Below are 14353 nucleotides of genomic sequence, written 5' to 3' on the forward strand. Positions count from 1 at the left end.
TCAAGCCAGCTGGTTCCGTACATCCCTTTGAGCTTCGGTTAGTTTCTGGATAAGATAACGCTTGTCACGACTCTCCTAAAAAAAAAAAAAAGAGAGGCAGGTTCGAAGTCTGTCTCATATGTTTAGAAATGTAGGAAGCTATTTCTCTCTAGTGAGTCTCTAGTCAGACTCCAGGTATGGGATTCCAGCCATTGGAGTGCCACCGTGACTTCAATCTGGCCTGTCTCCCTCACCAGAGGTCCCACCACAGCCCCTTGTCCACAGGATAGCTGGAGATCTAGAAACACACGTGTGGGCTGAGTGCCTGGCAAGCACACAGCCCTGAGTTCCACCCCCAGCATTGCCTAAACTGGGTGTAGTGGTCCATGCCTATAACTCCCACCCTCAGGAGGTGGGTGTTGGAAGATCACAAGTTCAAGGCCATCCTTGACTACACTGAGTTTGGGACTGGGGCTACAAAGACCTAGTCTCAGACAATTTAACCCAAATACTAAGTAAAACTGAAACCTATTGAATTTGCCAGGCAATGCAGTACCCCTGGCTAATGTCAAAGAATCATCTTGCCCCTGTCCTTCACAGCCCTCCAGCCATATACCCCCATTCTCCTGTCTCCCCAAAGTCCCTGGCTTATTCCCACACAGGGTCCTTCCATCCCCCTAAGGACCTCTAATAACTGGCGACTGCCATCATTCCCCTCTCACCTCTGACGTCACCTCCAACAGGCCTCTCATGGGCTGCTGTAGCCTTGGCTCCTCCATCCCTCCACATACCTAGCTCTTATGATCGTCACAGAAATTAGTTCACTGTGTGTACACGCCCTTACAGGTATGTACATGCTCGTGTGGAGGTGGTGGAGCATGTGTGCATGGATGTGGACCTTCATGGGACAGTCAGAAGTCAACCTCAGGTACCATTCCTCAAGTGGTGAGGCAGGGGTAGTATTTGTTTTAAAATTATCTTTAGACGTGTTCATGGGCATCAGTGTTTTGCCTGAAGGTGTGTGTGTGTGTGTGTGTGTGTGTGTGTGTGTGTGTGTGCACCTGTGCAGGCCTGGTGCCTGCAGAATGACAAAAGAGGGTGTCAGATCCCCTGCAACTGGAGCTATGGATGACTGTGAGTCACCCCATGGGTGCTAAGAATTGAACCCGGGTCCTCTGCAAGAGCAACTAGAGCTCTTAACCACTGAGTCATCTCTACAGTTCCCTGTCCACCATGTTTTGAGACAGAGTTTCTTAATTAGATCAGCAACTCGCCTGAGGTTAGTTCAGCCTTCCTGGCCAGTCAGCCTAGAGATCCGCCTGATTCTGCTTCCCCGTGCTGGGCCGACACATGCAGACCGTGATGCCTGCAGCCTTTTACATGGATGCATGGGTGGAGCTCGGGTCCTCATGCCTGTACAGCAGCACTTCACACTCCAGGCTACCTCCCCACTGCAAATGTATCGCTTCTCTCACTCTTTAATGCTTCTGTCTCTCTGGCATAGTACTAGATGAGCCAGCTGAGTGAATGAATGAACGAACCAGGTGAATGAATGAAACTAGAGAGGGCTGCTTTATCTTTCCCCCTTTATCTGAAACAAGGTCTTGGTGGTGTGGAACTCCCTGTGTAGACCAGGTATATGTGGAACTTGCAACCTGCCTGCCTTGGCCTCCTGAGTGCTAGGACTACAGGCCTGTGCCATCATGCCCAGAGTCCTGGTTTAATGTCCCTGGCCTTGACCCTCTGGGTCTGTGCTTTCTTACCAGGGACAACTGCTCTCGGAGCTGGACAACTACCCGCTTGTGTGCTCCAGCCAGTGCGATGAAGTAGAACATGACCAGGCTGCAAGACAAGAAAGACAGGTTGTAAGGGAGCCTGTGTTACCAGAATGTCACTAAAAACTACCCAACACTCATCGGGGAGCTGTGACACCTGGAGGCCACTAAAACCCAACATAGTATATTTCATTTAGATTATGTTTTCTCTGGCTGTAAAAAAGAGCTAAGCAGGCAAGTCCTCCTATTTCCTAAACAGATGGCAGGAGAGACAACTGGAGTCAGGAAGAGTCTGACTTAGTAGTCTTTAGCTTTCTCAGCTAATTACAAAGTTACTAATGCTCCTTCCCTGACTGCGGAATGGCAGTGAGAAGAGGGAAAAGCCCAGAAAGTCAGCTATGCCTGTCAGTAATTGGCTGGTAATGCTCACTTGGCGGGCACTCAGTTTCCTCATCTGGGAGATGGATAAAGGAAAACTCGGTGACAAGGTTAGGACTAAAAGCCATTAACAGCTTCCTGTCTACAGCTCTGGGGCTCAGACGGGGTCAAGTTACAGTGGGACGGAGGGAGAGCAAGCCTCCGTTTCATAGGGAAGCCGGTCTCACCTCATTCCTGTCCATGTCCCCAGACAGGGCTGATCAAATCAGCACCAAATAACCAGGCGATGTAGAGAGTCTACAAGTCTCTTCAAGCCACGGGCCTCCAAGGACAGCAAAGGCAGAGCAGATATCCACCACCAGGGGGCACCAGGTGAACTATGAACCCATTGCTGCGGGAACTCAGCTCCTTGGGAAGTCCAGCTGAGCATCCCTAAGTCATCTTATTAATCTCAGCTGGAGTAGGAGTCCCCTTTTCATGAGCATTTTTTAAAACTACTTCCTAGAGTGGGTTTTACTGGACTACTGATGTCATAATATAAGAGCAGTTTGTAAGTTAAGGTGTGGATGGCACAGTTTCAGTTCATTGCGGCTTAGACACGGCAGAGGCAGAGTTCAAGTGCACGCTCCTCTCTAGGGCTCTTCTATCGCCCACTGATCCATTATTTTTTTTCATAGACTGTGAGATTTAGGCAACCCACCAGCGATGTTAGAAATAGGCCGTGTTTACTAGGCTTTTATAAGCAGGCACATGGGGCTCGGGCCTTACGAGTGTAAACTTCCTGAGTCTAGTCAACATCCCCCTGAAAGAGTAAATATTATTATGTCATTTTAAAATGGAAAAGTGAGGCTCGGAGAAGCTCGGTAACTTACCAAGCCTAGCATGTGACACTCCGGGGTATTCCCAAAGGCCCGTGTGCTAAAAGTGTGGCTCCCAGCAGGTGGTGCCATCAGGAGATGGGCTCTAGCAAGAAGGTGGGTCAATGGGGTGTGTCCTTGACAGGGTTATTGAAACCTAGGTCCTTTCCTCTTCTTTCTTTGCTTCCCAGTGGGCATGAAGTGAACGGGCCTACTGTACTATGTGTTCCCACCGAAGGGACTCTGGCCAGCTCGAGCGTGGTGGGCCTGCCTCTGGCAGGGCTTGCCCTTCTCTCCCATTCCCTCTGCCTTGCTAAAAAACCATTAGATTACATCCCTAAAGCTACCACCAAGGCCCATTTCCTTAGAAGGCCACTTCCTCCTCCTGAGACTGACTACCAAGGTTCAGTTAGCAAAGTATTGAAGTCCAGCAATCAAAAGTCCCTTTTGGTTTACCTAATTAACATGCCCAATTAAAATTTAACACCTCTTCCTCCCACCCCTGCTCATCTACACCCGAGACAGGTAGGAGAGCTGGCCCTGAGATCAGAAGGGCAGAACAGCTACCCCTGCCTGCCACCTACTGCAACACTTGAGAGAGAAGGCCCGGCAACTTGCATGGGTAGTTTTATTGCGCTCCACTGGTGGAGGTGTGGGTGAGCCAGCCCTAAAGTTGTGAGCATGGGAGAGCTGTCCCCATTACTTATCTGTCATGTGGCAGCGTGGGTTGGGGAGAGATCCCCGACCCACGCTGCCACATGACAGAGCACACACACACACATACACACACACACACACACACACACAAACACACACACACACACACACACACACACACACACGCCATCAACCCCTGAGGCAGGTGGGAGAGCTGGCCTGGAGGCCATAAGAGTGGGAGAGCTAGCTCGACCCTCATCAGCTGCAGCCCCTACACCACACCTGGGCAGCACGGTAGAAGTGGCTCTAAAGGTGTAAGGTGTGGGGAGATCTAACCCTGAGGATGTGAAAGCAGGAGAGCTGGCTGTGCCCCTTGCTCATCTCTGCAAGGGGTGAACTCGCCAAGGCAATGCAGAAGAGCTCACTCTGGGGGTGAAGACAAGGGAGAGCTAGTGGGCTAACTAACCCTACAATTACCCAGAACCTGAACCAGGGTTGTGAGTTGACCCACCTCAACATCCACCCCATCTGTGATCTGCAGGAGCATGTGAAGGGACCAGTCCTGCAGACCCAAAGCTGCAGGTTCTCCACAGCACAGGGCATGAACAGGATATCCAAGAGCAGTGAGGGCTCAACATCGATAGTGTAGCAGAAAGAGGAGGCCTCGAACCAGACCAATGACTTCTTGCAATGAACACTTGCAAGCAAAGATACATGGATAAAAGGGTTTACTGTGTGTCTCACTGTGCCACACTGCAGCTTCTATGACGAGATTTCTTTCTCTTCTACTTTGTTTTCTTTTTTCTCTTAAATTTATTTATTTATTTATTTATTTATTTATTTATTTATTTATTTGGTGGGGGGAGGTTGCAAGGGCAGAGGGTGGATACAAAGGGACAGGAAAATGAATGGGATGGAGATGCATGGTGTGAAAGACACAAAGAAAAAGCAAAAAGAAAGAAAAGTAAACATTAAACACCCTATCCTAACACAGGGTTTTCCCCTTTTTCCTTTATAAACTGCCATTTTCCTATGGGCCATGTCTGTCTCCTATTTCTCCAGATGTCTTTTATTCCCTGCCCTTTGTTGGGCAAACAAATCTCTTTTGGGCTGAGAACTTGGTCTTGGAGGTTCTGAGCTGATACTTTTCCTTTCACCCCCCCATGCTGTACTTGGCCACTACAGGCCCAAAGCCAACAGGGCCACATGGCCATGGAATGCAGCATGTAAACCCCTGAGCCAGCATAAAGCTCCTCTCCTTCTAAGCTGATTCTCTTGCTGTTTTGTCCTAGAAACAGAAAGCAATTCTAACACATACCCTCCAATTCCCAGGTGAGAGGGGACATACTGGTCTGGTCTGGCTGTCACTCACCAGATGATCATGAAGAAAGGCACGGCGAAGGCTTCCGATGTGACGCCATGGATCAGAGTCTGCAGCGAGCTGGGGAAGGTGCTCACCGTCTGGGGGATGACCTCCCAGGTGGTGTTGAAGTTGGTGAACGGACCACAGGCTTTCGAGGAAGGGATGCTGCCAAGACAGAGAGGGCCGGATGGCAGCCCAGGCTGAGAGGTCTGCCCAGGCATGGCCAGAATAGTTATTGGCAATAGCCTGCAGGGAGCTCCCAAGTCCAGGCGTTTCTGGAGGGTTATGTTTGGAAATGCTGACCCTGAGATTCCATCAGGTCTCTAGGTCTAACTTTCCGTTTGCAGGACATTCAAGGCAGAAATGTAAGCTTGACGTCACAGAATGAACATACTGGACAACCGTGTATTCCCCAGTCTCTTAATTCAAAGCAGAGAGAAGGGCCAGAACTCCTCAAAGAATTAAAGACTACAAAGACATGCCGGCTGAGCACAATAGGGGGTGTGGGAAAGGCTGCTGCTTTAAAACAAACCCGTGAAGACTGTGCTGGGATAGCTGAGAAATTTGAAACTGACAGAAATAATTAGCAATGCTTTCCTCTGTGTGCATGTGTGTATGTGCATGTGTGTGTGTGCACATGCGTGTGTACACAAATGCATTTGACATATACGTGTGTGTGTGTGTGTGTGTGTGTGCATGTGTGTGTCTCTCTGTGCTTGGAGACAGAGGTCAACACCAGTGTCTTCCTTTCTTAAAGCAGGGCTTCTCAGTGAACACTGGACCTGGGGCTTGCCCTTTTGACAAGTCTGGCTGGCCAGTGAGCCCCGGGAGCTGTCTGTCTCTATTACTCCAGCTGTCTGCCACCTCCTCCCCAGCCCTGGGGTTAAAAAGTAACCAGGCAAAAAAAAAAAAAAAAAAAAGCAAAGGAAAAGGAAAACCAAAAAAGTAGAGGAAGAAGCCAGCAGGGACCTCTGTGGGCTCTAGAAAAGCCCATGAAGAATGTTACAGGTTCTTCCAGAGGTCCTGAGTTCAATTCCCAGCAACCACGTGGTGGTTCATGGCCATCTACGGTGAGATCTGGTGCCCTTTTCTGGCATGCAAGCATACATGGAAGGAACGTTGTGTACATAATAAATAAATCTTTTAAAAAAAGAAAATGAAGCTATACTTACCGAGACATGCTGATTGTTAGTGGTATTATTGCTAAGCACAGCCCAATCAGCAACACCAGCAGGAAGAAGAAGTTAGAATTGGATGCTCTGAACTGCCTTGGGGAGGGTCTGCAGGTGTAAAGAAGACTCAGCTATGGAACAAAAGAGAAAGGAAAAAATAAGAGTCCTGAGTAGTAGGGTCCCACGCTGTAGTGCAACTGGGGACTGTCTAGCCCTGCCAGGGTACAGTGTTGCAGAGATCAAAAGGAAGGATGCTCAGTGCAGATTCCAGCTGGGGAAATTCATGTTGATGACATAAGAAGAATGGAGCAAAACACAGTGATGCTATAACTGATGAACGGAGGGAATACTCCAGAAGGAATGTTGAAGCTGACAGTGGGGGCTCCTTAAAGCGGATCTGAAAGATGTACTGCACACAGCACTTTAGAGTGATCTGTGGGACACAATGCACGCAGCACTTCAGAGTGATCTGTGGGACAGAATGTACATAGCACTTTAGAATGATGTGTGAGACACAATGCACATTCAAAAAGATTCAAATATACTTAAGTGAATCTACAGTGATCTATGCCAACTAAGGAGATATTTTGCTTGAACATTTTACAAGCGCATAATCTTTCCCATGTGTTAGAAATAACTATTTACACTGAGGGGATGGAGATTTGAAGGAAATATCAAGTAAAAAAGGAGAGAAAGAAAAAAAAAAGGCATACTGTTTCTAATAGGACAAACAAACAAACATCGCCACCTGCATTTCTGGCTAGGACATGAAACTTGTCTGAATTCCATAAGAACCAGAACAACCTGTGAGCTTACTTCTAGGGGCGAGTCAGACCGCAGCAGGGCGGACCTGGAACCTGTGTCCCCTAGGCTGGTGACCCATTTCACTCACCCGCCCTTCACGACACGGCACACGGGAGCTCACTAGCCAGCCAGCATTTTCCTGTGACTGTGTCCACCATCCTATCTCCTCTGATGGCACCTGCTAACTGATGTTCCCAAATGAAGACATGAGAACACTGGCCAAAGGCTAAGGCACCCAGAATAAAGTGAGGTCCCACTCACAGGGTGGGCAACCATACTCAGTGACAGCAAGCTACACCTGACTCTAACATTCTGGAGACACGCCCACTCTATGTGACCTGGGGCCAGTGAGCCCTCTGAGCCTCCGCATTCTCTTTCATAAAACATGAGTGGCTATTCCAGGGCTGGAGGTAAGCACTACAGATAGGAAGTGGGGGCCCTGGGGGGCACGGACTAATATTATCCACTATTGTCAGCATCATCATTATGAATGCTATTATTTCCATTTTTTAATTGCTTAGGTAATCAACAAATTTTCAACTTGGTGGGTGGCACGGACTTGCCTAACATGCTCAAAGTTCTGGGTTCAAGTGCCAGCACTAAAAAAAAAAAAAAATAAACGAATTAAAAATAAATCTTAGGCTTATTAACAAAGAAAACAGCAGAAGGGTGGTGATTACCATTTATATGCTTGTTTTATTGTCTGATGAGTATGGGGGGCTGGTGAGATGGCTCAGTAGCTAGGAGCGTGTACTGCTCTTACAGAGGACCAGAGTTAGTGCCCAGCACCCACACTAGGCAGCTCCAATTCCCTGTAACTCATCTGAGAACCTAACACCTCTGCCATCGATCGCACATGTACACACACACACACACACACACTCACACACACACACACAGAGAGAGAGAGAGAGAGAGAGAGAGAGAGAGAGAGAGAATTAAAAATAATAAAAAGAAATCATTAAAAAAGATCTCTGCCTTCATTTAAAAAATAGCAAGCATGGCTTACTTTATGATTATGAGCAAACTAGTAAGTTCAGACAAGCCAGTTATCTGCAGGGCCACTTGCAGTCACCCATGTAGCATCTGAGCCTGTCACAATGCATGGGGATCATGAGTTGGGCCAGTCACTAAGCCCTGAAAAAGCTACAAATTGACTCCAAAATTACAAAACAGAAATCAAGAAACCCTTGGCTAAATTTCACGGAAATAGATCACTGTTACTGAATTCCTAGCTGAGACTCAGTTCAATCAATCAGTCACAATCAGGCACAATTACACCACAGGAATGAACCAGTTCTTAAATATGCTTGAGAAAGCTGTCAAAACAAAAATGATGTGTAAGCCCAGCACTTGGGAGGTCAAGGCAGAAGATCAGGAATTTGAGACTAGTCAGAGATATACAGCAAAAAGAGGTAAAAAGTTATTGGAAACCTTTTCCTGAAATAAACACATATTAAAGAAGCGATATTGTATGAGGCCCTGGGTTGAAGGGATATGTAATTACGATGTGTCTCAGGGGCTAAGGAAGGACTCAGATGGGGCTAGGGACACAGTCCCGTGCTATACCACTGGCCTGGCATGCTGGAGGCACTGAGTTCCTGTCCACAGATTTGCAAGAGCAAAACAATAGAATGAGCAGTACAGGGTGACAGCCCCATACCCTTCCTCACCTCTTTCACGTAAAAGGTGATAATGAATTTCAAGGTGGCGATGGCGGGGAGGAGCGGGGAGAAGAAGGCTCCAATCCAGCAGATGGTCTGCCCGTACACGATACCCAGGACGTTGTCTGGGATGGCAAATTCCTGCTGTCCCCAGCACTGGATCAGCTTCGAGGATGCACAGTAGGTCACCAGGAGCCTGGAAACAAACTAGACACATTCTTACCTGATCCTACAAGTGCCCCTAAGGCTACAGAACCATACCCACCAACCAACATCATTTCCAAGGCAAGTCTGAGAGAGTATGTGTGTGCGTGTGTGTGTGTGTGTGTGTGTGTGTGTGTTGTATGTATGAGTGTCCACATGTTTGTGCATGCAGGTGTGTGAATGTACCTGCAGAGGCCAGAGAGTGACATCAGATGCCTCCCTCAGATGTGCTCCACCTTGTGTCTTGAGGCAGACTCTTACTGAGCCTGGAGCTTACTGATCGGGCTGAAGGAGCTAGTCGTTGAGCTCCAGGTTCCCTTCCATCTCCAAATCTACAGTGCTGGGATTACAGGCTCGAGCGGCCACTCCGGGCTTTTACGTAGGTGCTGGAGTGATGGAGACCTGACCATTTTCTTTTTGTTTGTACAGCAAGTGCTTTTACTGACGGAATGGATCATTTCCTTGGCCCAGTGTTTCTTTTTTATTAAGAAGAAAATGTATCTATGCATGTTTTTATGTGTGTATGTGCTCATGAGTGAAGATGTGCAATAGCACACGTGTAGATGCCAGAGGACAACGTGTGGAAGTCAGTTCTCTCTTTCCACAGTGTGGGTCCCAGTGAACAACCTCAGGTGGGTGAGGATGGGTGACCACTGCCATTATCCTCCGGGACAGCTTGCTGGCCCCTACATTAACTTTTTTGGTATCTACCTTTAGGGTTCACTAGACTTCTAGGTAATTCCCAGACTGGATTTCTAGGTAATTCCCAGACTGGATTTCTAGCTAATTCCAGACTGAACTTCTAGATAACTCTGCATCTGAATGAACTGCTTGAGTTGCCCAGGATGGCCTAGATCTCAGGATGCTCCTGCCCCAATCTCCTGAGTGCTAGAACGAGAGGCCTTCCTCGTTACACCCTGGGTGCCTTGACCATGTGGCGATCAGACAGAGATTCACTTCAGACTCCTGGGAGAACAGTGACAGCAGTGATGGGGATCACATCCTGCTGAGCTCTGCGCCACAGTGCTCTCCCTGTTTTAGTCTGTGTTACTGTGGTGTTTGAAAGAAAATGGCCTCTATAGGTAGTGTCACTATTAGGAGGTGTGACTTTGTTAAAATAGGTTATTGGAGGAAATGTGGGGGTGGGGGTGGGATTTGAGGTCTCAGTTGCTTAAGCTACTCCTGGTGTCACAAACTCCTCCTGCTGCCTGTGGATCAAGATGTAAACTCTCAGTTCCTTGTCCAGCACCCCACCATGTCCCACCATGATGACAATGGACTGAACCTCGGAAACTGTAAGTCAGCCACCTCAGTTAAATGCTTTCCTTTATAAGAGTTGCCATGGTCATGGTGTCTCTTCACAGCAATAGAAACCCTAACTAAGTCAGTTCTCTTGCTTATTCTCAGAGAAAGGCTATGAGATGGCCCTGCTCTCGTCCCTTCCTTGACTAAGGTGAGAAACTCAGTGTCTTGTTACTGAGAGAAATAACTTGCTCATAGTCACAAGATCAGCAAGAAGCTGGTGTGAATCCAGACCCAGAAGCTGCATCCAGCGTGTCTGCCCTGGCAGGGCCTTGGCTGCATCAAGTGCAGAAAGTCTACACCAGGAGGCCTTGTGAAGGGAGGCGCCATCTCTATCCCGGGTACCAGGGTACCACCTAAAGATGTGGCTGAGGCTCCTATGGTGTCAACATCCTAGGGCCATTTGAAAGTCACCAGACATCAATGGTTCCACAGTGACTGTGGAGTCACCCAGCCGTGGTGGAGGGCAGCTGTGTCTAGGGCTGCCAGTCATAAAGCTGGGGTGGCGAGGGCTTCCACACTTACTTCCTAGGGAAGTCCACGAAGAGAGTCACTGCCAGGATGATGATGAAGTCGAAGATCATCAGCTTGTACATTTCCTGTCCCACCTGTGTCTCCCAGCACTGAAATCAAGACATGGAGACACAGTAACGGACCCACTCCCAGCGCAGGTCCTCAATCATCTCCTTATCCCCACCCTGCTGCCCCTAAGGTCCTGCACAGACTTCAGCATCCAAGCCCTTGACCATGCCCAGCTTGGGGTCAGACCTGCCTTGAAGCTGGGAGTCAAGGCCATGGCTCACCGGGTAGAGCTTCTGGTTATAGCCGCAGAGTTCACAGGTGTTGTCACCGCAGGATGTGATCTTGGAGCCCAGCGTGAACACCAGCACGCAGATGGTGGCCAGCCGCATGAAGACACACCTGTGGGGAAGAGGCAAGGGGAAGAGAAGGCGTCAGGGCTGGACTTCCGTGGACCCAACGTTGAGGAACATAGCCACCTTCCATGCAAGCAAACCTGAACTACACAGAATTTCTGTTGGGAAGCAGATGGTAGGAAACTGACTTAAGACCAGTGAACGGTACACTTTAAATGATCAAATGGTAACTTCATGTTACACATATTTTACAACAATTTTTTAAATATTAATTTTATTATTTATATGCATATGTCGATGTTTGTGTGTGGCTATGTGCACATGCACGCAGATGCGCATGGATGTCAGAAGGGGATATTGAATCCCGTTGTTACAGGTTACGGGTTACAGGCTGTTAGAAGCCACCTGCTGTGGCCTCTACAAGTCCTAAGGCAGGCAAAAGCAAGGCATGGTGGCATACAGATAACAAGTTCAAGGTCAGCCTGAGCCACAGTGAGACCCTGATTCAGAGAGGAGGAGAAGGAGGAAAGGAGGGAGGTGCAGAGACAGAGAGAGGCAGAGACTGAGTGGTCAGCTCAGCATGTAGGCCTGTGTGCATCCTGCTATGCAAGTCGCCACGCCCTCCACCATGGAGACTGGCTCTGTTTTGGAACATGGGGTAGAGTTTGGTTAAACCACGTCCTGGTGACTTGGAGACACTTAAGTGTTTACAGTGGAATGGCATGCCACCTAAGAGCTCCTTAAAATAACCCAGCATAAACACAGAGAAAGCATGAAACACGGTGGGCCAAAGGTCAGGTCCGGATGCAGCTGCTGAGTGGAAAGACTTGAAACTTCTTACAGTGACAGGGAGGGCACCACACGTGGGAAGGGAGACCCAAGAATGTGGAGGAAGTCAGTACAGTTGAAACACATTATATACACGTATGAAAATGCCACAATGAAACACATTGTTTTGTCCAAATAAGTGCTAATAAAAAAATCCTCCCACCCCTGTATTTACAAAATACAAAGGTTTTGTTGTTTCCTTGCTTTTAAAAAAAAAAGATAAAAATGATATAAATACAGTCTGGAATGGTGGTTTTGGCCTGTAAATCCCAGCACTTCAGTAGCTGAGGCTGGGGGATGGAGAATTGAGGCCATTAACAACATAGAAGATTTCTAACAGCCATCCTCTCTCTCAACAGCGGGTTGCTCAACCACATTTAAGGCTCTCCAGGATAAAAGATAAATCCCTTCGCCTTCTTACACATACTGAGATGAGCTCTGTCCTGACCAGTCTTACGTCAACTTGACACAAACTAAAGTCATCAGAGAGGGGGAGCCTCAATGGGAAAAACCTCTGTAAAATTGGCTGTAGGCAAGCCTGTAGGGCGTTTTCTTATTTAGTGATTGAAGGGGAAGGGCACAGTGGGGGCACCCCTGGGCTGGTGGTCCTGGGTTCTATAAGAAAGCAGCCTGAGCAAGCCATGTTGAACTTGGCAGTAAACAGCACCCCTCCATGGCCTCTGCATCAGCTCCTGCCTCCAGGTTCTTTCCGTGTTTGAGTTACTGTCCTGACTTCCTTCAGTCATGAATAGTGATTTGGAAGCATAAGCCAAATAAACCCTTTCTTCCCCGACTTGCTTTTTGGTCATAATGTTTCATTGCAGCATAGAAACCCTAACTAAGATAGTCTCAAAATAAAAAAAAAAGAAAAGAAAAGAAACCCTCAATCCAAGATATTTGAGAAGGAAATAATTATCCAATTCAAGCACAGTACTTACTTGGCCATCTCTGCTCACTATGAACTCTCTGGATTCTACCTGATGCTGTCAGTTCTAACATCTTTGGAACAGTATGTCCTTCTAAGGCCCCATCCCATGCTTTTAATTAACACAGAATCAAAAGTATAACACTGACAGGAGACTCTGAAGCCTAGGGACCTTCACTGCATGGGGCTCATCAAAGGAAGGATGATTCTTAGCATAGCAGGAAAACAAGCCACAAGCAACCAGCAATGTCTGCTGTGAGTGAGCACTGGTCTACCTGGCATGCACACAGTTAGGCATTACCTAAGAATTGTCAGGCGGATCTCGAAGCCTGGCGAGTAATCCTCATAGTGGATGATCTTGGCAAAGATGATTGGGGTGATGAAATTGGCCAGTGTGATCACAATGGACGGGAGGTACAATATCAAGAGGTTCTCCCCAAAAACCATCTTATTAATTTCCTGGAAAGATAACAGAAAGCACTGGTCAGCCTAAGTGGGGTGGCGACGGTGAAGACTTGAACTGCAAAGAACTCAGCTGCGCATGCTGAGAAAACACACAAAGCACATTTATCATCCCCGGGCGGCTGGGAAACATAAGCCTTAGCTGCCTAGAACCTTCCTTCGATGCACACAGGCAGACACCTAGTGCCACACTGGAAGAATAATGAACGCTGCTGGACATTTAGTGAAGTACACAGAATTCTGCGCATGCTGTGTGGACAGCCCATTCAAGTTACCTTAGGAGCAGATCACTTAGCCATACGTATAACTATCCAAGATGAAAACTAAGTTGCTTAGCCTTCCTTGAAGCCAGGTACAACTGTAACTAAATTCTAGCTGAGGCAGTAGAAGTTTTTTGTTGGTGTGTTGTTTTATTTTTCTGAGTCAGGGTTTCTCTGTGTATCCCTGACTGTCCTGGAACTCACTTTGTAGACCAGATTGGCCTCAAACTCACTGAGATCTGCCTGCCTCTGCCTTCCAGATGGGATTCAAGGCGTGCACCACCCCCGCCCAGTCAGAAATTTTTAAATCAAACTCTGTATCACATCCTTGAGGAGCCCCAGCCTTAGCACTTTCCCTTTCGCTAGAATGTGGACGGCATTGATCATCTCGTACCATACAGAAAGCAGCCACAGTATACGAGTGGATGATGAAGCCACAAGTTGGATGGTATTTATGGTATTTGGCTATCTGATGCCTGATAATTGACAGCCACTACACCAATTTAGACATTTTTATATATCTAAAGAAGACTCACTATGAAATTCTGGCTGGTCTTGAATTTGTGATTCTCTGAGCCTCCTAAGTGTTGAAATTCCAGGTATGCACAACCACACTCAGCTCCCAACACAGATTTTTAAAAACATTGCTTGGGACTGGGGAGACGGCTTAGGAGTTAAGACTTTTGCAGTGGGCCTGGGTTCCGTTTTCAGCATCCACAGCCAGCTACTAACTTCAGGGGCTCCAACACCCTCTTCTGAACACCACAGCCACATGCACTCATGGGTACCAACTCCACTCCCTACATATAAACATGTAATTTAAGACAAAAAGTCTTTTAAAACACAGA

General features: G+C 47.7%; 1 protein-coding gene across 1 annotated transcript in view; it reads right to left on the reverse strand.

Moving 5' to 3' along the window:
• Positions 1-14353, reverse strand: part of Tmc7 (transmembrane channel like 7) — a 30560-nt gene continuing 16207 nt past the window's right edge. Inside the window, exons 8-15 of the mRNA XM_038346075.1 lie at positions 13085-13242; positions 10959-11076; positions 10681-10778; positions 8659-8845; positions 6182-6312; positions 5019-5174; positions 1743-1821; positions 1-75 (exon numbers count right to left, since the gene is read on the reverse strand). Coding sequence (XP_038202003.1) covers positions 1-75; positions 1743-1821; positions 5019-5174; positions 6182-6312; positions 8659-8845; positions 10681-10778; positions 10959-11076; positions 13085-13242 — 1002 coding nt within the window. The remainder of the gene's footprint in view (positions 76-1742; positions 1822-5018; positions 5175-6181; positions 6313-8658; positions 8846-10680; positions 10779-10958; positions 11077-13084; positions 13243-14353) is intronic.

This window comes from Arvicola amphibius, chromosome 1 (assembly GCF_903992535.2).
Source record: "Arvicola amphibius chromosome 1, mArvAmp1.2, whole genome shotgun sequence".
In the NCBI taxonomy this organism is placed as follows: Eukaryota; Metazoa; Chordata; class Mammalia; order Rodentia; family Cricetidae; genus Arvicola; species Arvicola amphibius.